Genomic DNA, 27,554 nt, shown 5'->3' on the forward strand with positions numbered 1-27,554 from the left:
TAATGGCTGGTGAAGATTATTAAACACAGTTAGAATATTGTGAGAAAATGCATTTTTTCATCTGACGAGTGTTAACCAAAACTAATTAAAATTTTATAATATATTAAAATATAAACATAATGTGATGTTTAAAATTCAACACTAACATTTTAATTTAATATTTTTTACAGCTCATATTGAAACAAAATACTAGATCAATCAAGAGATGCTCAAAGAAGTAGTCTTAACAAAAAATTTTAAAGCTTTTAATTTGCAAGACAAACATGAAGGCAGACAATACATGATTAAAAAATTATTAAACTAAACAAAATTTTGTTTTCCAATAAAAATATTATTTTAAAGGTAATTTTATTTGAAATAAGCTAATGAAATTATATAATTTATCTTTTATATGTTCTGCAATTTAAAAGTAGTTTTGCAGTACTTGCTTAGGTTCTCATAACAGTTAAACCTCATGGTTCTGTATTTAAACCACAGCTAAAATCCGGGTTTCCAGAGGGTTTCTCTTATTATTAGATTCTAGTTAAGTATGGTATTCCATTGGGACCATTGGTCCCAGTTACAGACCCAAAAAGTACCTTTATCAATGTTGGCTGGGTAATGTTTTAGTAATACTTTATGAATTCATAAAATGGTTGCTATTTTTTTTTTAAATTTGTTTTATATAAGTATAGTTTTCTGTAGTAATGAGAAAATTTGATCAAAATATCAATTCAGTTTTGAATATTTTGTGTTGTGATGTGATATGGTGAGAAGAGAATTATTAGGTGGCTAAAATAAAATGTAGGAACTTGGAATACGGGCAGTACATAACAGCTAAATAATTTGTTTGTTATTATCTATTAATAAAATATTGATTTGAACTAAATAATAAAAAAACTTCTGTAAAATGCTATAAAAATGGTTGGTGTAATATCTAAGTCTTGCGGAAACAAAAGATGCAGGATTACTTTTTTTAAGTCGCCAAGCAAAAAAATAATGAACAAAATGCAACTGTAAGAGTGATTTGATGTCTGATGAGTGTATGATGCAATTATATGAGTTATTTAGGTTGATTAGTGAAGCAGGAGTCACCATTATGAATCTCTATATATAATACTAGTTTATGAATCTAGTGCTAACCTTGACTATCGCTAGAAAATGTACTGAACTTTGTAAAGTGTAACTTTACTGCTGGTTGTGAAACTAAATGCTGTTCGTATATAAATCAAATTTAAAGTGTTCATATTAGAGTGACTGAACTAAGTGGGAGAACACTTATTCTGCTGCTGACAATGATGTTCACGATGACAGTGTTGATGATTATGACAAATATGAAGCAGATTATAAGAAGGCTTGTATTACAATAAATCAAATTCTATTAGCAAATAGTTTTTAACTCTTATGCTTATAAATAATATAAATTTTTTTGTAGAGAACCAGTTGGAGATAAATTTTTTGTAGAGAACTAAAATATTATTGTACTGTGTTTTTCAAAGCCCGATAAGTCAAGAACTGCGGGTTTTTGAATTTTTGAATTTTTATTTTAGAATTTCCACAACCTGAAATGCTCATTTACATTCGAAATTTTTAGTTCTCACGACTGCACCACAAAAGTTAACTTTAAAGCATCTTGTTATATTATGGCCCGTGGTCTATAATTATTTGTTTAGCTAATAATTTTATTAGGCTAATAGTTAGTGTGAAATAGTTTAATGGTTTAGGTTAAATCTATTTATTTTAAATAACTTGCTTTTAATTTGCTGCATTTATATCACGGGATCATTTGGATTATGGGAAATATTTAGTTAATACAATCATTGACAGATAAAAAAATACATAAAAAAATGACTAAATTTACTTTGGTGACAAAGAATCTTTGAGCCCATTTCGAATAATTCTTCTATTGTCAAAATGACTTCGAGAAGACAAAATACCAATTACAAGTTCATAACTTCCTATAATTTTTATTTAAAAAACATTTTAAAGGATGAATTTAAAAATCTAAAAGTTTTTATAAAAAAATAAATTTTTAAAACTATATTTGAAGACAAAAACTATAGATTTACAAAACTATATATTTATATACATAAAAAACTATATATTTGTAAATAACTTAATTAATACAATATTAATAAAATAATTATCTTGAAACTCCATATTTATTCATTTTAAATGACCCTTAACATAAATTAATTAAAAATACATTAATTATACTTAAATCCTATATAATTTAACTATTACATAATTGTTACTTATATTAATAAATCTAGCATAAATTATATTTAAAAATGACTTGATTATGCTTTTTGATTTTTTTTTTTTATCTTTAACCAATTATTATTTTATACCATAAGTAAATGAATATTTTTTCCAAGCAACTAAAACTGCAGTAATTGCAAATAGAGAAGCCACAATCCACCACTTCATTGAGTGCCACAAGCCAACACTGGATAGAGTGCCATATAATACTTTATAAATATTTTATGAAATAATTTGATTTGTTTAAAAACTTTAAATTCTAAAAATAAAATTTAAATTTTTTTAGCTATAAATAGGTTGTAATTTTTAAAGAGTTAAAATTCATATTAAAAGCAACTATTGTAAATATAATAACATTAACAAACAGAGACTAGAAGATTCAAAACCAGATTAAACAACATTTTAGGATTCTTGCATGACAAATTTCGTAATAGATTTGTTTTCCACATGACAGATTCAAAGGTAACTTAAAAAAAAATTTCTTGTTTTATAACATGTTGCAAAAGTAATAACATTGATGCATTAAATGAAATTTTGAAATTACAACTAAAAAACAAATAATTAATTACCACTAACAAACAAATAATTAATTACCACTAACAAACAAATAATTAATTACAACTAACAAACAAATAAAATTCACTTTAAGGAATATTTTTTTTTTATTAACTAGTTTTTTAGGTTCAACAAATGTCACAGGATCAAAGGGGGTTTTTGTAATGAAGATTTATTTTATTTAAAATTGTTTTTTTTTCAATTAAACTCCTCATATTTATTATTAATGCCATAAAAAAATATTTGATAACTATAATTTGTTTTACTTTAAAATGCAATGCTACTTTAAATATGCATTGTATCTTAGTTTGAAATAAAAAAAATTCATACAAAAAGTACAATTTTAAATTCACAAAGAAACATAAAATTAAAAAAAAGTATAGGTATTTTCTTTTTTATATTTCTTTTAACAACTCTTGGCTGAAAATTATAGCCTTAATTCATCATTATTTCCATTTGAACAAGACGTGCATTAGAATCACCAGGCATGCGATATGGTAATAAACCAGCAAATGTTACTAATGACCGTGCTTCATTGCGTATACTTTTTAGGTACTATATGAAATTAAAAAAAATTTTACAATGCTTTTAGTAAACATAAAAAAAACAAAATTACAGCTAAAAAAAAAACAACAACATGGTTTTAACCATGTGCTCTTACACTATCTTCTTTTTCTTTAGAAATGCTAATAATATTTGCCTGTGCTCCCATTCTAGAATTATATAATAAGAATGATTTAAGGTTATTTACCAAGCCTAAATCATCATCGTGAAAATACTAAATGATGAAAAATTACTCACTTGCATTTTTTATATTTACCATATAAAATGCTCATAGTAGCCAATAGTACATCAGGCAAACATTGACGCACCTTTAATAAAATAAATACAAAATTAACCAACTGAGCAGAGTAAGGATACAAAAAAATCTAATTGCAACCAATTGTATTCAGACTTAAGCTTATAATGCAAAATAATTATAATTAATTATAATTGTTTAAATAATTATAATTGCAAATAATTGTATTCAGACTTAAGCTTATTTTACTGAAAATAAATAAAAAAGATAATACGACTGCACTTTGATTTTAAGTTGATAAACAAAGAAAACTATTAGTACTACATTCTATAGATGAAATATACTCATAAATGCTATACTTAATTAAGTGTACTTTAATTAACTATAAATTAAAATGAACTTTATATACTTTTTATTTCAATGAAAATAGCCACACCAATTATTTTTATTGAAATATGTAATTCTAAAACCAAAAATATTAAAATTGAATTTTAAGTTTAGTACAGATCAATAAAATTAAAACGTAGATGGCTTCAAAAGATGCAGTGAAAATTCCAAGCAAAATTCATTTAAACTATCATAAAGCTATTAATATCAAGCTATCAACCAGATGTATAATCACATAACATCATCATACATAAACATCAAGCTATCAACCAGATGTCTTAAATCAAATCTAATATATTTCAAAATAAGTTATAACATTTCAAGGAAATTTACAATAGTACAAGTACTAATATAAAGTAAATACCTGAATATAAAACATAACGTTATAGTCAATGATGAAAATAGTAATTATAACTGATATCAATAATACTAACTATTATAATAATAATAACAATAATAATAATAATTGTAATAAGAGCAATAATAATAATAATAATAACAACAAAAACAACAACAACAACAACAACAACAACAACAATAACAACAACAACAACAACAACAATAATAATAACAACAATAATAATAGTAACAATGATAACAATTATAATAAAAGGAAATTCATAAATAAAGACAATAACAGCAGCAACAAATATTTAGAAAATAATGACAGCAACAACAAAGATTTAGTACGAAGTAGAAAATAGTTGAATGAAAGAGATAAATAAATAGATAGATAAATAAAGAATGTCAAAATATTAGTACTAATATAATGATATTAGAATGAAAAATTTAACAAAAAAATTTAAAAATGGCAGATAGAAAACCAGAGGAATTAGATGTAGATGGATAAGTAAAGAATTTAAGTTGTTCTTAAAGAACAACTGATACAAAATCTTGCTTATATTTTTCACACAAAAGTCTTAAAGACTTGTCTCTAGCAGATTAAGTTCTGGCTGACTTAAAAAAATTTTAAATTTTAAATTCAACATCAAAAATTACAATTTTTAATGTGGATTAAGTGACTTATGTATATAATTTACTTTCTGTAACTGACAGAACATTCATTTTAATATAAATTAATTTAATTTATTTTAATTATATTTATATAAACTAATAGTTAATGACTTTCTCAAAAAAATACAACAGGTAGCAACAAGCTGAATTTGAACTGTATTCAATTATAAACACTGTTATTTATTAAAAAAATTTAAAGTAGCTCAGTACAGTTTCAAAGTATCAAAGAGAACAATGACTAGCTTGGTTACAAAAAACATAGCAGCAAAAAAACATGGTCTCATAGCAGCAACAAAACTTTCAGCAAAAATTGGTCTCATTGCAGTTCAAATTTTAAAGACAATTTAAAAAAAATTTATTTCTCCATTATTTCTGCAAAGTCTTTAAAAAAGACATTTAAAGCTAATCACTATAATCTTTTAAAGGGATCCCAAACCTCCAAGACATGTTGTGTTCATGTGTTCATATTAAAGAGAATGATAAAAAAAATGTTTGGGTTAAATTTTTTTGATTAAAACAAAAGAATAAATGAATACCAAGACTAGCTTTTTTATTTTAATTGAAGCTCGCCTTCTCCATTTTATTGTAGGCCTAAAAGTCAGCAATACTGCAAAACACAGCAAGTCAATAACAGACTTTATAATTCATTTAAGCGCGTTTTAGTACACGACATCATTAACTTTTGTTTGTTTACATAATCGATCTCTTGCACAAACAAACAAAAAAATCAATGATGCCATGTACTAAAATTTTAAGGAATAAAACGCGTTTGAATAAATTATCAAGTCTGTAGATTGCGGCATATATTATGCTGACTTTTAGGCCTACATTAAGACAGAGAAGACAAGCTTCGACTAAAATAAAAAAGTTAGTTTTTCTTGGTATTCATTTATTCTTTTGTTTTAATCAAAAAAAATTAGCCCAAATATTTGTTTTTATCATTCTCTTTAATATGAACACAACATGTTTTTGTTTTTTTATTTTTTATTTTTTTATAATTCACCTCCCCAAGGCCGAGAAGGCCACTACAGATGAGGAGGCTACTTGTGGTTATAACCCTCTCTCAACTCTCTAACTCCGAAACACGAACCTTGATGAGCAAGGTCGCTGCGCGGAGAAACAAGTTGAGCACGGTACTACCAGGGACGTGACAGGAATCGAACTCGGAACCTCTCACTTATGAAGCGAGCGCTCTACCACTACACCACTACTGCATGTCTCGGAGGTTTGGGATCCCTTTAAGAACCATAAATCAAATTTTGTTGAATGATGGTTTTACAGAACAAGCTATACTCATCATCTTCTGAATAAAAAGTTTTCATTAATTTTATTGAATTATTAAATGTATTAAATAGATTATTATAAATGTATAAAATCACAATGTTGTTATATGCAAAAGAATAGCTGCCAACAGGATAAATAATTCAGCACAACAATCATCCTTAACATACAGCATTTTCAATGACTTTGTTGGTTAACATTAAAAAAAAAAGTTTCCTTAAACACAAACATTGACGAATACAGCAACTGAGCAAAAAAATATGTTAGGTACAATACTACTAGAACATGGCGGGGGTTTGAATTTTTTTATCTTTTTACTTAAAAAGTAAAGGCTCTACAACTGTTACCAATTAAAAGCTATTTGTACTAAATTTTACAGTCATAAACTTTAAGAGCATAAAGTGGTTAGGTTAACACTTAAATATCAGAAAACACAAAATTCAAAAACCTTTAAGTGTTATAAAAATTATTAAAAAGAAATGAGTTAAAAATATTCTAAAAATATATATATATAAAAAACTCACTTCATCACTATATTGCTTAAAAGAAGTGACTTTCTGTTCAACTTCATCGGGTTTTAGAGGTATCAGTTTTATCTTTTGTATTGTCTAAGAATATGATATAATCAATACAAATATCAATACAAATTTATACAAAAAAGAACATTTATATATATTAAAATAATGTAGTTAGTATGTTGATGTCATGTCAAGCTTATTTCAAGCTCCATTTCTTATATAATGTACATGAAATCTAATAAAGCTTTTTTAAAAACATCAATGTATTGTCAATGTAAATGTCAATGTACAGAACTAATATATTACAATAATAACTCAAGGCTAGGTTCAATGGATCACTGAAATTGATGCTTTTTAAAAAAATTTAACATTCTGTCGCATGGTTTTTATTTCTCCGAGTCAATTATTATTTATAACTTTAATTCTTAATTAAATATTTTTACTTTTTTTAAACAAATTATTTGGGGTAGTAGTAACAGTATCGAAAACAGCCCAACTGATTAATCTCAAAAAGAGACTTTCCGGAATAACATCGAAATTGTGAAAAAAGGAATACTATCGGAAATTCAAAAAACCGAATTAGATCGAAGTTGTGAAAAAAGGAATAATATTGAAAAGGGACTTTCTGGAATAATATCGAAATTGTGAAAAAAGGAATAAAATCAAAAAGGGACTTTCCGGAATAATATCGAAAGTGTGAAACAAGGAATAGGTTCGAAAATTCTAAAAGCAGAATAAATAGAAGGCCAGTATTTTGCAGTTTTGAATTAAAGTGTAGTAATTAACTGTATAATTGTATAGTTTATACAATATAAACTAAAAGTTCTATTAGTAGAACAAAAATATTGAATGTTGTGTTGCTGGCTGTGTATAAAACGATTTAAAACGAGATGTATTGATTTTATTTACAGTTAATGTCAACAAACCATAAAAAAGTTACACAATTTTTAGTCAAAGTTAATAAAGACTTACGAACCATAAAAAGTTTAAAGGATAAAGTTATTTGTAAATATGCAAAACTATATGACAACTATGTCATCTGTTATATGTGCACAAAAATTTCAAGAAGAAAGTACTTTAAAACAAGGAGAGCAGGATAAAAGATCCTGCTTAATAAAACAATTAAAAAAGCTAATTAAAAAATCCTGATTAATAAAATAAGAAGAGCATGCTAAAAGATACTTTTTAATAAAAGATTATAAACAGTACCCACTCTACCTCCAAATACCATGGAAAAATTACAATTACATGTAGTCATCTGGTTATTCTGTTCCAGAATGTTTAACATTGTAAATACTAAAAAAATATTGAGCACACAATTTTAAATACATTGCTGGTATGGTATGTAGCTACCAAATGTTAAAAATTAACTATCATATTGTATTTTACAAGATGTTATTTAATAAAATTTCCATACCAGAAGTTATTGAGTTTATTATACAAGTTGCTGAGAGCTTGAATGAGAATATTTTACAAGTTGTTTATTATCTTTACATAACGTTTTGTAATAGTTATAAAAATGCCCTACATGTTTATGTTGGAACACTTTCCTACTTACTTACAAAATCATCCAGAATCTGTTTGGTTTTGGTTTGGTTTTTGAAGAACTTAAAAAGAAATAAAGAAGAAATTAGAAAATACTGATTATTTTAGTGTTATACTTCCATGCAATTATTCAAAGCATACATTATATCACCATTAAAAATTATTTGGAGAGATTTTTCATTGCTTTCTTTATTGAAAACACACTCTGGTAATATTGACACAATAGAATATGCAAAATTATTACTCAATATTGGCCCAAAATGTTGCAAGATAACTGTTTAATATTTGATGAGATGTATTTACAGAAATATACAGAATACTCTGAACTTTGAACTAAAAAAACTCAAGTCAAAACTTTTCAAAAATGGTATACAATAGAAAATTGTTAAGAACATTCATTAAATAATAGAAACATTTTGTACATAATAAAAACTGCTTCAGTTATAAAAATTGATAGTAATTGATCGAGAAATGAAACCATTGAAACTGTGACTATTTTTTAAACAGTGCTTTTGGTGTGCAAACTTATATATTATATTGATAAGTTCTCTAACGACATTTGGGAATATTGAGTTTCTTAAAAGTTTCTTAAATTTCAAGTTTTAAATCGAATTGAATTTCATTGCACGTGCAAATTAAACTGTTTATTGTGCGTGCAAATAAACTGTTCATTTAAACTGCTGTTCTCCATTTTAGATAATGCTCACTTTGTGTAAAGTCGATGCGATATTTAGGTAAAAAGTTAGGAATGATTTCGATTCCGCATTTGTGAATTTCGATATAAAAACTTTTCGATATTAATCTGAAAATCACATTTTCGATCTTAATCATTAAAATGGGTTTCGGTCAGTTATTTTTCGATATTAATTATTTTTTCGATCAGTTAATTTTCAATACTATTCCGCTTTCCCGTTATTTGTTTATTATATAAAGTAACACTAAAGAACAAAAGAACATTAAAAATTATAAATCTTAATATAATAAATATCAGTTAAGTTTTTCCTTATTCTTATAAAATATAGTTATCATTTGACTTTTATCAAAATGTACTTACATCTAATGCTGTATCAAACTGTTGTTCGTGGTATAAATCAAAAAAATACATTAAGTCTATAAGAAGATAAAAAGTTGAACTCCTAGTGCGACTTCCATTGTGACCATGCGTTTTATAGCGCTCAGCTACAGATCGTGCTAATATTTGAATTCGTTCTCGAGATGATTGTGGACTATTAGCAAGTGAAACAAGCTGAAAATAAAAAAGTATGTACATATTAAATATGTATATATTGTATAATATATATGAATACATACATACATACATACATACATACATACATACATACATACATACATACATACATACATACATACATACATAAATATACAGGGCTCAAAATAGACACTAGACATCACACATTGTCCAGCACTTGTCAGGTAAAAAATGTTATCAATCGATCATTTTGTCAGAACTATATTTTTTGTGTTTTGTGTTATTTTATATATATATATAACTAGTTTTTTGATTGACTTCATTAAATTAACAAAGTTATTTAATTAAAACAAATTATTAATTAAAACAAATTATTTAATTAAACTAAATGATATAAAAATTTAAAACAATGTAGTGCATACTACTGTGTTTATACTAACTTTAGGTGTTTTATTTGAAAGAGATGACAATTTATTTAAAATACAGTAATATAACTAATTAATAAAAAATTAAATAGCTCATTCAAAATCAATTGAGGACCAATCAAATTTTAAGGTATAAATTGCAGTCTGGTTTAAAGTTATCTAAGTAATATATTATATATATACTAAATATATATATATATATATATATATATATATATATATATATATATATATATATATATATATATACATATATATATATATATATATATATATATATATATATATATATATATATATATATATATACACATATATATATATATATATATATATATATATATATATATATATATATATATACTAAATATATATATATATATATATATATATACATATATATATATATATATAAATATAATAATATTTAGTGATTTAAATTTTATTTATTGTAAAAAAAAATGTTTCGTAAACACTCTTCTTTATTTCCAGTAGTTTTCGGAGTTTCTTAAGGTTCTATCCTTGGTACTGTTTGGTTTCTTCTTAATGATCTTCCTGACAACCTTATATCTGAAGTGACTCTATTTACTGATGACTCAACATTATACTTCTGTCTTGACAAAAAGTCTTCTCTTTTTGATCACTTAGAACAGGTATCATGCCATTATTTTACTTCTGATTCCATTCTCTACTTCTAAAAATCTCTTACTCACCCCTGTATGGGGCGAATAAGAGATTTTTAGAAGTAGAGAATGGAATATTATTTTCATATTTGGGCTTGTTCTTCTTATGATATTTTATCTGCCAAGCTTGAGCCTCTTTCACATTGTTGTAAGGTTGCATTTCTTTCTCTTTTCTACAAATTCGATCATGGCTGCTGCTCAAAGGATCTATCATCTTTAGTTCTGTCAACTAAAACTTATTCTTGCTTGTCTTGTCATTCAGTAAAGTCACATTCAGATCTTACTGTATCTGTCCCTGCATGCTTTAAAAACTTTTATTCGTCTCGTTTTTTTTCCCTCACTTTAACCCTTTGGAACTCTTTTTCATCTTTATGTTTTCCTGACTCATAAAACTAGTGCTTTTAAAAATCATGAAAATGCCTACATGGGTACTTGTCAAACCAACGGGGGGGTACTGGGCACATGGTAAAAAAAAACAATATTTTTTGTTTATAGTTGTTCTTATATAAAGTCAAAAAAAAACTTTCAATTGAATGATGTTATCTATATAGAAATGTTCTTTTTCACTTATTTATAAATTTTATTTTATTTTAGGAATCCAGGTTACACAAGTCCAAAATACAGTTTAGAAAAAGTAGCGTGTCCGCTTGTGTAAAAGATACACGTCATTGATTGATCACATGCCCAGCAGTCAAGAAAGCGTATTCCGATGGACAAAATGGACATTCTGAAATCACAGGTGTGCACATGCTCTTGTGTGATAACTCTAAAATGGCATAATTATATCTTCCATCTTCCAAGTTTTGAAAGATTTTTGTCCGAGAAAAATTATTAATAAGTTGGCTAATTTCTATTTTACATAAAGAAAAACCAGTACCTAGGAGTTATAATAATTATCATTGAGGAATTATAAATATCTGAATCAGAAACTAAAATAACTTTTGGAATTTCATATTGCATGTTTTCAGAAATTCTGATGGTGATAAAAAAATCATAACTGTTGAAATGTTTAACAACAAGTTCTTCATTCACATACCAAGTAAATATTTTTTTTTACAAATCTTCTTTCACATACCTAATTAATATTTTTAATTTTCTTTAATTTATTTTAGATACCCCAAGAAGTCCTTACATTCCTTATTACAGAGCACTGTGGAAGAGCATTTAAAAGGAAGTTCATGCCTCCTATCTTACTGATGTTATAAAACTTGCCCAGAGGTGGCGTTGAACCATGGATCTCTAGCTTCTAAAGCAAGCGCACTAACCACAGCGCTACAGCTGCCTAATTGTTATACTACACTTAATAATTCTAAGGTTTAGAAATGAATAAAATAAATTTGAAATTTATCAAATGATGCATACCCATCATTTAATGTTAGCCGGGCAGAAACCAACAGGCCTAATTACCAACATACTCATTCAAGGCTTAACGAAAAAAGTAAAAAAAAAACATTTCAAAAGATTAGTTGCTCTTTACTGCTCCCAGATAGAGGGTTTAGGTTGAAGGTGAAGGTACCTGGAATTTTTTGGCAGAAATATCAGAAAGACATACTCAAATAACCATAGCCAAAAATTAAAATTGTACCCACTCCTAAATTGAAATTTCATGTTTTTTTGTATTGGTAACTAATTATGTATTGAAACTTTGTTGTCTTTGGCACTACAGATGGCCTTATAATCTTCAAAATATAACAAGAACACATTTATTTTTTAGGATTATATATGTTATATATATTTACATATATGTAAATATATATATTTAAAACTTAAAATGTGTGTGTAAAGTGTTTCATGTATTTTAGCAGGAAAAATTAAATTTGAAAAAAAGTAAATGAATCGGAAAAGAAATCCCCAGGAGTGCAAAGGTATAATCTGTTTTGGATGTTGCAACAAGAACAAACAATATATACCCCCTCAAAATCTAGCTCAAATTGCTTTAAAAAATCTAGTAAGAAAGCATAGATATAGGTTTTGATGTCAAAGTGAAATTCTTTCCTACTGGAATGTGTCCGAAGTGCAAGACTGCAATATATAAGAAAGAGGTATTTATCTTTTTTTGCCATTTTAAATCTGTCACTTTTTGTAAAAATAGTTTTAGTTTCTTAAATGTAAGATATAAAAAATCATTTTACAGAAAGGAAAAAATGTTAAAAGTGCAAAAATCTCCTGGCAAAGAGGAAGAGCTACTATTTCAATGTTTGACAGAATACAAGTGGTGTCAGAATTATGTCAATGCCCAATCTGTAGTCTGGCAAGGACCCTAGAAGTAACATAGAGATGAACATAAGGGAGTACATTGACCCCATTTTTCCCCAGGAAAAAAAAGTAGTCCAAATTCAAGTTCTTATAGTAATGCCTCAATGTGTGGAGATTGTTTTCAATATATAGGAAGAGGTATTAGATCCTGCAATAGAAAATCAACTGCTAAAAACTTAGAAAAATTTATTTTCAAAAGATCTTAAAATGTCTGAACAGATAACATCAAAAATTCCAAAAACATTAATTGGGGATGAAAAACATGGTAAGGTTGAACTATCAACAGCTTGGTATTGGATGTTATACCTCCACCAGAGCTGCATCTCTATGAGCATATTATCACACAGGTGTCAAGAGTACTATTTTCAAATAAGACCTTAACTAAGTTCTTAGAATAAAAAGTGTTACTCAGCATGGCTACAATTGTGCAGGACTAGTGGACCTAATTGTCAAAAATTTCTAAGATCATTAGATGAGATATTAACTGTAGCGCCGTTGAAGTACCACGAGTGTATTAACAAACAAAGAAAATTTAAATCAGGTAAATATTGATAAATAAAATATTATTAACATATTTAAAGATCTTAATAAAATGTATCATTTTATTTGTAGTGACTGAGAGTTGTTTTGGAATGAAATTAGATCCATCTTATGTTTACAAAATTGAAGCTTTCATCGACTCTATGGACTATACAAACAATTATGTTGAAGAAAGGTTTAACATCAGTATGTCACTTGGATGGAAGTACCATATCATTAAATATCACTTGAATGATTATTTGGACTGCCATCAGATGTCTCTCAGCCTGACAAACCTTAGAAGCTATTCACAAGAACATTAATAAGACTATCAAGAGGTTTAGTGAATCGGAAAGTAATCTTTCTCATGGAATAAAACTGAGAAGAAGGGCTGAAACATACAGCTCAAAGTATAAAGGTTATAAATTGGATAACAGTTGGTTAAGATAAATAACTTGTATATATATAAACTACAGTAATTTCCTCATTTGTCCTTTTAATCTCTTTTTTTCCTATTTTTAAAATTTATGTTGGAGATATGAGAAATTTTGATGAGACAGCTATAATAGCATATTTTTAAACTATCAAAAATATTTGTAGCTATTGCTTGTATTTAAATTCATAAAAAATATTTTTTTCTTGGGATTTTAAATTTAATATCAAAATTTGATTAAAAAATTTAAAAAAATAATACATTAATACAGGGGTGGCGGAAGGAAATAATAAGGAGGGAGGGTGCTGAAAATATTATTAAAAATTCAAATTCTATTAAACTAAATTTAATTGCTTCAATATTTTCTTAACCTTATAGGATAAAATGTTATTTAATTTTAATTTAAATAACATTTTATCCTATAACATTATAATTTTAAATTGTAAGATTACTTCTGCTCCATAGGGTCTATTTAAGCTATCTGCAGCATGAAACACAACAAGGTTATGACAGTAACCTTGTTGTGTTTACTTTCGTGTTTAATTAAAAATTTAAAAAATCATCATACTCTCAATTTAGGAGCAACTCCGATTTTAATTTTTGTTTTGCAACAATCTACTAAACCCACCTGATAATTCTGTGAAGAAAAAATCCAGGTACCTTCACCTTCAACCTAAACACCCTATCTGGGAGCAGTGTCTTGCTTAAAGTGTTCCAAAATTGTTTTATAATTTAAAAACTAAAGTGCACAAATATTATTTTTCTTACTTACTAATTAACATTACTTATCTTATTATTTATTCCATTTGTGACAAATTGCAATAAAAATGAAGCGAAACTACCTGAGAGAGCAGAGTAGTCAACAGCTCAAGAACTTTTTCATGATTCTAAAACATAAACTCTATTAACAATCATTTAGCTACTTAAGCTAAAAATAAAATAAAACATCTAATACTGAAAAATAATCATTAATACATCTGCTAAATCATAAAGCATAGCCGCATCTTCAAACTGTCCTTTACTCTCTGCATCTTTAGCAACAGTGCATACAATATTGCTAACATCAACTTTAAACTTTGATATACATCCGGGCTAAAACAAAAAATAGATTGCAACAATATATATACATTTGCATTTATAATTTCTAAATACGGCATGTTAACTCTACTTGTCAAATTTTTTGTCCTGCTCATACGGACAATAAATCAGATTTTGCAGGTGCAAAAGCTGTAAAAAAATTTCAAAATATTCTTTTGTCAATATAAAAAGTTTCTATTAGAATAAAATAACCTTGCCATACTGTTTTTGTTTTATACAGATTGTTTTATACATAAAAAATATAAAATACATATTAAAAAAAAAAAAGGAGTATTTAAATAACAAACATGTTTAATCTTAAAAGTACCAAACAATAAGATGTTACAGTTAAAACTTTAACTGAACTTCTTTTTTTACTTTAAAAATAAAAGTAACATAGTTACTTTCAAAACAAAAGTAAGAGATTTAAGCTTATGAAAGTTTTAGGTATTTTTCAACAATGGATCTAATATACATAATTTCATGTTGAAAAGTTGAAACTTTTAGAGACTGAGCACTAGGCCTAAGATACATAATTTAAGTTTGAAAAGCTGAGACCAGAGTTGTTAGTCCTTGGCCTTGGCCTCAATCTTGTCTTTGCAAGGCCAAAAATTGGTCTTGGCCTTGAAACTGTTCGCCTTGGTCTTAGCCTTGAAAATTTGGGCCTTGGTCTTGATTGGTTGGGCCTTGGTCTTCCACATTTTCTTTAAAAATTCAAAACTTTCTTTCGTGTTTGCATTTTAAAAATTTTACTATAGTTGATTTTGTTTACAAGAGTTTTGTTTACTTGAAAGCTTAAGAACTTAATTTTGCATTTTATGTCACAGTTTAAATTGCCATTTTTGACTAGTCATTTTAAAGCAATAATCATTGACATGATTGGTTAATGAGAATTTATTACATCTATATATTAAGTCACATGATGTAACTTAACACTTTTTATTAATTAAAACATTTCAAAATTTAAAAAAAGATTTAAAAACACTTGATTTTTTCTTAAAATTAAAAAAAAAATTTTAAAGGTTTAATATCTAATAACTAATAACATATCTTTAATTAAAAGAATGTTAGTTGTTAGCACTAAGCACAAAAATACATAAAATTAAAGAATTAAAAGTTTTAATTTTTTATTTTTATGTATTTTTGTTTTCGGTTTTCATATATATCTACAAGTATACTTTCTTATTGACTTCGTTGAATTTTGCACATAACCTTGGTTTAATTTCACAACATGTGGTTTTATTGTAACAACGTAAGTCCAAAATTTAAATCTCTGGTTTTGAAAATGTTCGTGTAGGCCTTGACCTTGAAAATCTTATACTAGGACTTGGTCTTTAAACTCTTGTCCATGGCCTTGAAACTTTTGGCCATGGTCTTGGCCTTGGCCTTGTAATATGTGGCCTTGGTCTTGGCCTTGCTACTTTTGGCCTTGTTAACAACTCTGGCTGAGACAGTAAAAGTTGTATTAAGTACTGATAATCAAAAGTATAAAAATTTATGAACTAAATAATGTAATCTATGCACAATTTTTCATGAAAATACTTGTTTGCTTGATATTTTTGAAAATAAATGATATTCTTGTGATAAAAAAAATGAAGACATAACTAAAATTATGCACAACTAAAATGACAATTTTCATAATTCAACTTTACTCATAGTGTAAGCATTTTAAGCACTTCTGATTTACTTTCCATGTAGTGAAAGAGTACAAAAACCACTTTGCATGCCTTTTAGTATGTTCATTAAAAAATGCTCAGTGAACAAGCAAGAATGCTAATAACCTACACAATCAACAAAACAGAAGTTGCACAACTTAACATGGTTGTACATAAAAACTTATGAGGTAAAACACTTGATGCAGAAATAGAAACAAATCTATTTATGCAATAATTGTTGTACAACATTTCTAGAACTATTTGAAACTAAACCTTACATCACACCATCCTACATTACACTATCTTAAACCAAATCATCTTACATTAAATTATTTTACATCACACTATCTTATATTACACACCCTAAACAAGGTAACTTTAAAAATACTTTTTCAAAAATTTCTTTTAAAAGTAACTTTAAAAATTTTTTCACATCTTTTTTTGAATTTTTTTATAATTATCATAATTGTTATTATTATTAGGGGAGACCGGGGCTAGTTGCAACAGGGGTAAGTTGCAACAATGCGGTTTAAAGAATGGTTTTTGTATATTTTTCCTAAATTTTTCTTAAATAATATAACTATAACTTTAACGCGTCAGCTGTAAAAAACTTACAGTTATTCAATAAAAATTTCAAAAGTTATTGATGTTTTTTTTTTTTCGATATAAAATTCTAAATTTCGTTTTTGAAGTTTTTTTGGGTTTTACTTTAAACTTAGAGGTATATGACCATAATAAAGTTATGGTAAGTTAAAAAAATCTTTTTCAAACACGATAAGTCAAAAGAAAAAATTTTTTTTTAATAAAAATAAATATATACAATGATTCGAGTGATAATGATGCCTATGGGGTAAGTTGCATCAAATTGCTTGGGGTAAGTAGAATCATAAATTAGCTGCGGGATTTGTTGATTTTACGCACTTAACTAGTTTTTTCTAAAATAATGGACGCTTTTTTTATGTAACAGCGCAAACAAATATAAACGAAAACAAAAATTTTATGATGAAGACAAGTTTAAATAAATTGTAAATGTATATAATATATATAAAGCATATGTATATATATGTATATATGATTATCCATTACATATTATGTATATATACATGTATTTTATATGTATATTATGTTTAATATACATATTACATACATGTATATATATATATATATATATATATATATATATATATATATATATATATATATATATATATATATACATAATATATAATACATAAATATATATATAAATACGTTTCATATATACTATTTACATACACAACTTATATAAGCTTTTATTTATTTATTTATTTATTTTATTTATTTTTTTTTAAACTTATTTTTATCATAAAATTTTGTTTTAAATTTATATATATACTATATATATATATATATATATATATATATATATATATATATATATATATATATATATATATATATATATATATATATATATATATACATGTATACATATATGCAAAGATACATTAATCATTCATATATAAATAAATTATGATGTAGGTTAAGTTATGTAAAATGACTTTAATGTTTTTTTATTTCATTGTTATTTGATTAAACTGTTATTTTGTGCTTAAGTAAAAATTGTAAATGAGAACTTATAAGAGAAAAACTGAAAAAGGACTTTATACAACAGCAGTGGTAATAGAGGCAGCAAACCATGCTATTGATGGAAAAGAAATATCGATTAGAGCATCAGCAAAAAAGTATGGAATCCACTACTCAACTCTTTTTCGTTAAATAAATAAAGTAAAAAAAGCTATTAATATGGGAATGCCGCTACCTATTCCTGGTTATAAAAAATAATGCCAAGTTTTCAATTTAGAACAAGAAAAAGCTATTGCTTTATATATATCAACAGCTTCTGATATTTATTTTGGATTATCACCTTATGAAGCACGAAAACTTGCATTTGAATGTGCTATAAAGTATAACCTTAATTTTCCAAAATCTTGGTTAAAACTTTCAATGGCTGGTCCTGACTGGATGAGAGGGTTTTTAAATCGACATTCAGGATTGTCTATTAGAACTCCAGAAGCAACAAGTCTTGCACGAGCAACTAGTTTTAATCGTGCTAATGTAGGTGTATTTTTTCAAAAATTATCAGATGTTTTAGATACAAATCATTTTTCTGCATCTAATATTTACAATGTTGATGAGACTGGTATCACTACTGTGCAAAAACCAAACAAGGTAATTGCTCGTAAAGGTATTAAACAAGTTGGAGCATTAACATCTCAAGAACGGGGGACACTAGTGACAATGGTGTTAGCTGTAAATGCATGTGGCAATAGTGTGCCTCCAATGTTTCTATTTCCGAGAAAGAAATTTTTTGATCACTTTATTCGTGATGGACCAAATGAATGCATTGGTGCTTCGAATGGGTGGATGAATGAAGAGTGCTTTGTTACTTACTTAAACCACTTTATTCGGCATGTCAAGCCCACAAAAGAAAGTCCTGTGCTATTACTTTTAGACAACCATCAGTCTCATTTATCTGTTCAATTAATAACATTGTGTAAAGATAATGGTATAGTTTTGCTTTCCTTCCCTCCTCATTGCTCACATAAGTTGCAACCTCTAGATAGATCTGTATTCCGACCATTCAAAAAATGCGTAGCTAATGACTCATGGATGAAACAATGCACAAGACTCATGGATGAAACAATGGCCAGGAAAAACAATGAGTATATATGATTTGCCAGGAATTGCAAAAATAGCCTTACAGCATTCTCTTACACAACAAAACATAGCATCTGGTTTTAGAGTGGCAGGAATATTCCCATATGATAAGGATATATTTTCAGATGCAGATTTTGCTCCATCATTTGTTACTGATCGTCCAGAAACTCAATCTAAAGCAGGTATTGATATTAGTATATCAACTTCAATCTCAGATGCAATTCCATCTCTGGCATCATTAGAATTTTCCCCAGAGAATGTAAGACCTCTGCCAAAAGCACAACCTAGGAAAGAAATACTCACTAGATCAAAGAGAAAGTATGCAGAAATTCTTACAGATACTCCAGTAAAACAGCGACTTATGGCTGAAAAAGAAGTTAGTTCTAAAAAGAGAAAGTCTAATACTTCCACATCAACAATCAAAAAGAAAAACATTAAAGGTGAATTAAAATGGAATTAATGTAATTTTTTGCATTAAAAAAATTGTTTTTTAAACAAAATGTTATTGTGTTTTTATATCCTAAAACCAGAAAAAAACAGAACTTAATATCCTAAATACTCCTCTTGTCTTTTTTTAAACTTAATTGTTGTTTATTTGACCAAGGGAAATTTTTTTTTCAAAAACAGTTTTTAGATTACTAAACAAGTCAGGTATATGTGAAGTCTAGCATAATAAATGTATTGCAACTCAAGGAAAATACTACTTTCTTTTATTGTAATTATAAAATTTTTGTTGCCAAATAGAAATTACAGATTGACTAGTAATTTTTCTGTGAACTCTACAAGGCTTATTCTTTTAAAGTAATGTGTTGCAACTTGCCCCATTCACTGTTGCAACTTGCCCCGACGCGGGGTAAGTTGCAACATTTTTTTTTTCATTTTTGTTTCACTATTGCGGAATAACTAAGTTTTATATTATATTTATCAATGTTGGATTAACATGTCACTAAGATCTATTTTATAACCCTGAAAAAAAAATTTCAAAAATATTAAAGTTTAAGGAGATAAATGCAGTTTTTTAAATTTTGTTGCAACTAGCCCCAGTCTCCCCTACTATTACTTTTATTATTATAATTAAAATAATAATAAGATGATTAATATTATTATTTATATTATTATTTTTTTTATATTTTAAATAAGCAAAATCATAAAAATTTGGAAATCAAAAAATCTTTTTAAAAAATACCTTTTTGGTACCATCTGCTTTAATACAACCCAGAATTGTTTCAAACTAAAAAAAAATATTACTATTTTACTCTCAAGACAGATATCTTTTATCCTTAATTATTTAACAAATTTTCAAAAAAATAGAACTCAGAAAAAATAGAAATTAAACAACATATTGTTTCCTTTTTAAAAAAAAAAAGCTTACTTCTCTTGTTTCTAGAGCGAGTTCACTGATGCACGATGCAAACAAATTTTGTCCATTAGGTCCAGTCAAGCCCCTATAAGCAATATCATTAAAAGAATTACAAATATAAGTAATGATTTATTTTGATTGTTTTTATAAAAAAAATCAATGAAGAATAAGGTTTAATTTCAATATTAGGTCCTCCCTAAAATTTACTTCTATCAATTGCAACACTTAAATGGTAAAGAATAAAAAACGCACTTTCTTAATTAACAATACGCTAAAAAAAATAATAAAAAAGATAAATACCTCAGGAGAAAAAAATATTCCAATGCTTCACGAGGATCAGTAATTTCAAATTTACGAGTGTATATTGTTATCAATCTAGCAAAGTTCAGACGTTTTAAAGGAGGTGGATCAAGCGGATCAACAGATACTACAACAAGTTAAGAAAAAAAGAAATTTCGAAGAAAATAGTAAATTAATAAATACAATAAAATGTCATTTTAAATGTAATTTGTATTTGTTCTAAACGTTTTATTTGTTTTAAACTTTTAAAAGTTTTTCCCATTTTATTTGACTTGGATTAATTACAACTTTGACCCTTTTATTGACTCTGTTTTAAATAAATCACATGGTTTATATAAAATTGGAATTGTAAACAATTTTTTAAGTTACAGCTAACTAGTAAATAGAAACCTTTGTTATTAACATTGATTTTCTCAAGTATAATTAGTAAATAATAATAAATTATTATTTTAAAACAAACAAATAATTAAATTGTTAATAATAAATGTCTAACAACAATTATAAAAACAAAAACAATGTGATAAAAATCACTCACAAAGTTGTGTATGGATTAAATCAGGCATTAAAAGAAGATTATAGCTTTGCAAGACAATAGCCAGATGAACAGCATGACATCGACAATGATCAATCCTTGAAAGAAATTCTATACCCTAAATAAATTAAAACAATTACAATAAATTTAAAATATAAAAGATATATAATCATACTATTTAATCAAAAAAATTATATATATTTTAATCAAATTGCTATTAAAAGTTTATGTTAACTACTTTCATTTGAAAAACTGTTTAAAAAAAAACTACAGGGCTCGAATTAAGCATATCATGATTGCTTTTCACACCTTTCCGATTAGCTTTTTTTTAAAGAAATATTTTTGAGATTTGTTTTTTTTTGTTAATTTTTTTTCTTTTTAATTTACCATTTTTTTGGTCATTCTTAAAAGTATAAAATACTTTGTCAAAGTTTTTTATCAAGGGTCATAAATACATCACGCTAAATATATCCTTTGAATTAAAGTATAATCATCTAAAATATCTTGCGCTGAGATTTTCATTCAATATAAAGTGCTTTTGAATTTAAATTATTTTATATCTCTGTGTGGAAGCCAATAGTATTTTAAAATTACATTTAGTTTGATTTACCTAATGGATAAAGTAGATCACAGTAAATTTACTTATAAACTAAAACAAAAACAACCAGTTAAGTTATTACAGTTAAGTTACTCAACTATTAAATTTTCTTAATATACTTCAAAGACTTGCAAAAGTTAGCCATAAAAATTAATATTTATATCTTATATGTTTTTAACACATAATAAGCTTTTAACACAAAATTATTTAAAGAAGAAATCTCAAATAGAATATGAAAAAACGCGATACCAATTTTTTAAAATTTTATTTAAAGCAATATCAAGATTTAACATTTTCTATTAATATGCTTAATAAATATAATAAGTTGATTTTAGAAATTTTTTTTAAAAGAATTTAAACAAAAGAATTTTAGTCTTCTAAAATTCTCTTATTTAAATAATTTTGAAATTGTACTTAAAAATTTTTGCAATTATAATTTTAAAAAAATTGAAAAGTTTAAAAGAATTTTAACGCTCGCTGACAATATTATTGTCAATATTATTATAATTATAAATTTAATCGCAGCAACGTCTGTAATACCCAGTGGCATAGCGAGAATAGGAAGAAAGTTTTATTTAATTCGTAAACATTTTGAAAAGTTAAATACTTTTTGTAAAGATGTCGTTATTTTTTGTTACCTGAAAATAGTTTTAAAAGTTCATAAAAAAGATTGCTAACATTAAACTAGTGGTTATTGCAAACATTAAACCAAATAATAAATTTTTAAAAAATTAATTTAAAAAAAAATTATTTACTTCTGTTCAAATATATTTTTTTCAAAAAAAACAATTTCAGCTTAAACTTACTTAAACTTAAGTAAAATATAATATTCAATTTTCTAAACCAAATTTTCTTCTTTCACATTTTATTGCAAAACAATTTAAACAAAAAAATTGAATGAAAACATCAACTTCAAAACCATTTGAATAAAAAAATTAATCATACTTAAATTTTAAATAGTTAACTATACTTAATAGTTATATTAATATACTTAATACCTAACTTAATTATACTAAAATTTTTAATACAAGATCAAGAAGTACCATCAAGCTTGTTTGATCTATGGATATAGCATGTTTTGGTGCAAATATGAATTTAAAGTTTTATGACGATAATGTTTTAATTTAAAAATTTAAAACAATTTTATTTATTTACCTTGTTTTATTTATTTATTTATTTTTTTATTTTTTTTAATTATTTACCTCCTTACAGCCAAGAGGGCCACAACAGTCAAGGAGGCTACTTTTTGTGGTTACAACCCTCTCTCAACTCTATAACTCCGAAACACAAACTTCAGCAAACAAGGCCACTGCGCATAGAAACAGGTTGATACACAAACAGAAACAAGTTGATACACTGCGCGGAGAAACAAGTTGATACATAAATTTTATATACATTTTATATTAACGCAAGCTCTTTACATTGACAAAACAACTTCGCAGTATTACTTAACTGTTGTTTTATAGCTTTTTACAATAACAATTTAATACTCTTAAAAAATAAAACATGTTTTATTGTTAACATGTACATATTAAATAGTTTTCTATAACTAAGTTATGTGCTTTCAATAATGTAATATTTGCGTTTTTACTTTTTTTTAAGTATCATGCTAATTAAAAACAATATCATAAAAAGTAATATCATAACAGTATTAAATAAGTAACTTGCTCATTACATTATAACTGCAACTCAAACTTTAAATTATAACTTAAATTAATTATAAGTAACTTATGTTATTTTAAACTCTGCCAAACGAGAATATTATATGATAATATTTAAATATATTATGTTAAAGATATTAAAAAGATATTATGTTAAAAAAAATAACAATTATGAACTCATGTACAAATAATAAAATTTAATACTAACACAACCCCCCCTCCCCCTACCCAAAGTGGCTACAGGGATTAGGGGAGGGGGGTTTTCGAACAGGATAACTTTTGCCAACCTGTAAAATCTCACAGATCTCCCTTTAAATTTGCCTTAAGATAAAAGTTAAAAGGTTAAAACACAAAAACTAAGACTCAATACTCATGTTAAAAACTCTAAATGCATAAGATGAATGTTGACATATATAATTCACTCACTTCAGAATCATGTGGTAGTGGTGTTGTGGTAGAGCGCTTGCTTCATAAAAGGTTCCGAGTTTGATCCCCACCACGCCCCTAGTAGTACCGCGCTCAACTTGTTTCTCCGCACAGTGGCATTGTTCATCAAGGTTCCTGTTTCGGAGTAATAGAGTTGAGAGACGGCTAAAACCATAATTAAGTAGGCTCCTCATCTGTAGTGGACTTCTCATCCTTGGGGAGGTGAATTAAAATAAAAAAATTTTTTAAAAAACTATTGTTTTAGCTGGGGCTGGCAAAAAGGGCAAATATATCCTCAACCCTAGTCAAAAAAAATTAGCATAAGATAACTAATAACACTAAACCACTAATAAAAAACTAAAGTATAAATACTTACTGCCTCAAATTGACCAGTAAGAAACAACACTTGACAATACAGATAAGGTTGGTCATAAGCTTTAAAATGGGTTTCACCTAAAAAAAAAGGTAAATGGATTTTACCTTAAAAATGATTATGTAATTTTTAACTATTAAATTCATTTACTATAATAAATTTTTAATAATAAATGCAATATTATAAGACTTTACCATATTCTTCAAGCAAAAGCTTCTGAAGGTATTGCAGTGTAACTGTTTCTTGATTTTGTAATGGATCTTCAAATTGTACTTGATTCAGCTTAAGCCAAAGATAATCTTCTGTTTTTTTTATAACTTCAGAATGACTATCTGTGTTATCACATTGTCCAACAATACAAAACAATATCCTTTTAAATGGATCTGAACTGCTTCTAATGCTTCTTTTATATTGGAGTCGCAACTTGGACTCATTGTTAGTATGCAATCGATTGTCAGGACTAGATAAAAACTCTTTTAGTGAAGCCTTGAAGTCAGAATACTGAGGAGGAAGAGCTTCTGCAGCTTGCTCTGTAGCTTTTACATCTCCACATCGTAAGCAAAAGTAAACTAAAGGCCAAACAGGAACCCCATTTATAGTCCCATCTTCAAACCCTGTTAAGTTGGAAGATAACTTTATTTTCAAAAAACTTAAAGCTAAATTATAAAGACCAGGAACTCCCCCTAAACATGCTTGTTGTAAATTATCAAACACACACTTTTCAATAAAGACTCTGTACCTATCTTCCAAAAACTTTTTTGAAGATTTTACAAGAATATTTTGAAATACATTAGACTGGCGTAACTTTCTTACATTTTGCTCATTTAAAGGAATGTCATTAAGTAGCTGCTCTAACAATATCCAAATATTTTTGGCATTTTGATCTTCACATTTTTGGCCAACTTGTTTAAAAGCATTTAAAAAACACCCTTTCTGTTTTTGTATTGTCATTTCATTACAAACAAAAAGTTGACGTGCAAAGGACATTTCAATAGCAGTTAACGAACTTCTTCCTTTAGTTAAAATAAATTCTTCAAATCTATTACTTTCTAAAGGAAATACCATGCTTTCTTTACCAGCAGTTAACAAAGAATTCAAAATTTTTTGTTTTTCTCTTTCCCATTCATCTTCAAGACTATTCCAAAACTTTTTCTCTGCATTTTCAAATGTTTTTCTTTTTGTTTCTTCTATTGTTGCTAGAATGGCATTTTCACGTTCATTTTTAAGAAAACTCTGAATGTCTGTTTCCAAAATTGGTTCAATAGGTTCAAATGTTTTAGTTGCATCAAGTGATTCCAATCGCTGAGAAAGTTTAGGAAGTTCAACACCCCTGGAGCTAAGAAGCAGTGAACTAAAAAATAAAAATGTGTAACACTTGTTGAAAACATCAAAACATATTTAAAATATGTTGTTATTGATATATTTATTAATATTGTTAGATATCAATATTTGTTGTAAAAAAATGTATTTAATTATATTATAGTATAAACATTTCTTAATAGGTTTTATAAAAAAAAAATAAGTCTAGCATTTTTAATAACAAAATGGCTTATTGGAGTTCTTGTAACAGTTTCATTTTAAATGTTTTAACAGTAAAACTTTTTTACTTGTTAATCACTTAACCTTTTAATTTTAAACGCCAAAAAAAATCACAGTAGACTTTGAAAATATTGATGCACTATCTTTCAAAATGATTATTACTATCAGGTTTGTATGTGTCTCCTTGATCAAAAGTAATGGTTTTTTTATAAGTATAAAAATATAAAACTAACTTTTAGTGCAGCAAGGTTATTCAAAAGTTAAAAAGAAATTTTTTTTAGCTTTTTAGAACTCTAGATACTGAAAAAGATAATTCCTCTAATTAAAGACAGATTGAAAACATTGCTAATAATAGTGAGAAGACTAATTCAGGGTGGCCACACTTTTTTGATTAAAATTTTTTTTAAATTTAGAAGATTTTATTAGGAGGCATGTCAACCCTTTAATTAGACAATAGTTAAAAGGGTCAGAGCAATCTTCCAAGTTTTAAATTATAGGAATTACCCATTTTCTAGTTGTTAAATCGTTAAAAAAACTCTTAAATAGTTTGAAGAGTTATCTAAAAAAAATAGAGTAAAAAATTTATTATCTATTATCTAAAAAAAAATTAATTAGAGTAAAAAATAGTTTTCATTGAGATTGATTTCCTTAACCTTGAGGCAGAGAAGAAGAAATAGAAAAGATACTTATATATTTTTTAACAAAAAACTTATAGATCTACTTGTAAATTTAGGTCAGGTCAGGTTATCCTGCAAATAGTAACATGTAACCCAGTACAACCTATATCAATATATCTTTCCTCTTCCAGTAACTTCCAAATCTAATCTTCCAACAAGACTTGAAACCTTGTTGGAAGTAAAGATTACACAGCTATTTCAAATATTCATATTAATAACACCAGAATGAGTGCCAGTGATTCTATTGGTGCTGATAACAATGTTGAATTTTAAAAAATATGGAAAAAGTAAAAGTATATTTTGATACATACTTTTAAGTGGCTTGCTTTCCATTTTTATTTGTTTTGAGCGAAATAAAAGGTTGTGTATTTAAACAGACCATGGTAACTCATAAAAGCATACATGCTGAACTATAGAAGTTGCTATATAAAATGGTGCCAACACTTTTATTATTAACTTTCTATCTTTTATTATTAAGTTATTATTATAAGTTATTATTATAAGTTATTATTATATATTTATATTATTATAAAATGGTGCCAACACTTTTATTAATAACTTTCTATCTTTTATTATTAAGTTATTATTATTAAGTTATTATTATAAGTTATTATTATATATTTTATTATAAGTATTATTAAGACTATAAAACAATTATTCTCTACTTTTTTGTTTATTTTCTTAAAAAGTGATGAAAATGTAGTGGCAAAGTGCTCTCTTTGTAAGAAAAAGTACCAAGCTCATAGCACATCACTTATGGTATTACCAGACATGGTGTGGAATGAATAAG

At 26.3% G+C, this 27,554-nt stretch overlaps 2 protein-coding genes across 2 annotated transcripts in view; both read right to left on the bottom strand.

The window, feature by feature from the left end:
* The window catches only part of LOC136072095 (UDP-GalNAc:beta-1,3-N-acetylgalactosaminyltransferase 2-like), a 42,167-nt gene extending 39,670 nt beyond the window's left edge, over positions 1 to 2,497 (bottom strand). The window contains exons 1-2 of the mRNA XM_065820358.1: positions 2,331 to 2,497; positions 1,841 to 1,937 (exon numbers count right to left, since the gene is read on the bottom strand). Coding sequence (XP_065676430.1) covers positions 1,841 to 1,937; positions 2,331 to 2,409 — 176 coding nt within the window. The 5' untranslated portion in view covers positions 2,410 to 2,497. The remainder of the gene's footprint in view (positions 1 to 1,840; positions 1,938 to 2,330) is intronic.
* A 677-nt stretch (positions 2,498 to 3,174) lies between these two features.
* LOC136072096 (nuclear pore complex protein Nup93-like) overlaps positions 3,175 to 27,554 on the bottom strand; it is a 29,396-nt gene continuing 5,016 nt past the window's right edge. Inside the window, exons 2-14 of the mRNA XM_065820359.1 lie at positions 24,743 to 25,899; positions 24,552 to 24,628; positions 21,494 to 21,608; positions 20,959 to 21,085; positions 20,671 to 20,743; positions 20,485 to 20,529; positions 14,842 to 14,958; positions 14,709 to 14,753; positions 9,395 to 9,586; positions 6,802 to 6,885; positions 3,598 to 3,668; positions 3,458 to 3,509; positions 3,175 to 3,351 (exon numbers count right to left, since the gene is read on the bottom strand). Coding sequence (XP_065676431.1) covers positions 3,232 to 3,351; positions 3,458 to 3,509; positions 3,598 to 3,668; positions 6,802 to 6,885; positions 9,395 to 9,586; positions 14,709 to 14,753; positions 14,842 to 14,958; positions 20,485 to 20,529; positions 20,671 to 20,743; positions 20,959 to 21,085; positions 21,494 to 21,608; positions 24,552 to 24,628; positions 24,743 to 25,899 — 2,275 coding nt within the window. The 3' untranslated portion in view covers positions 3,175 to 3,231. The remainder of the gene's footprint in view (positions 3,352 to 3,457; positions 3,510 to 3,597; positions 3,669 to 6,801; positions 6,886 to 9,394; positions 9,587 to 14,708; positions 14,754 to 14,841; positions 14,959 to 20,484; positions 20,530 to 20,670; positions 20,744 to 20,958; positions 21,086 to 21,493; positions 21,609 to 24,551; positions 24,629 to 24,742; positions 25,900 to 27,554) is intronic.

Source organism: Hydra vulgaris, chromosome 15, assembly GCF_038396675.1.
Source record: "Hydra vulgaris chromosome 15, alternate assembly HydraT2T_AEP".
NCBI lineage: Eukaryota > Metazoa > Cnidaria > Hydrozoa > Anthoathecata > Hydridae > Hydra > Hydra vulgaris.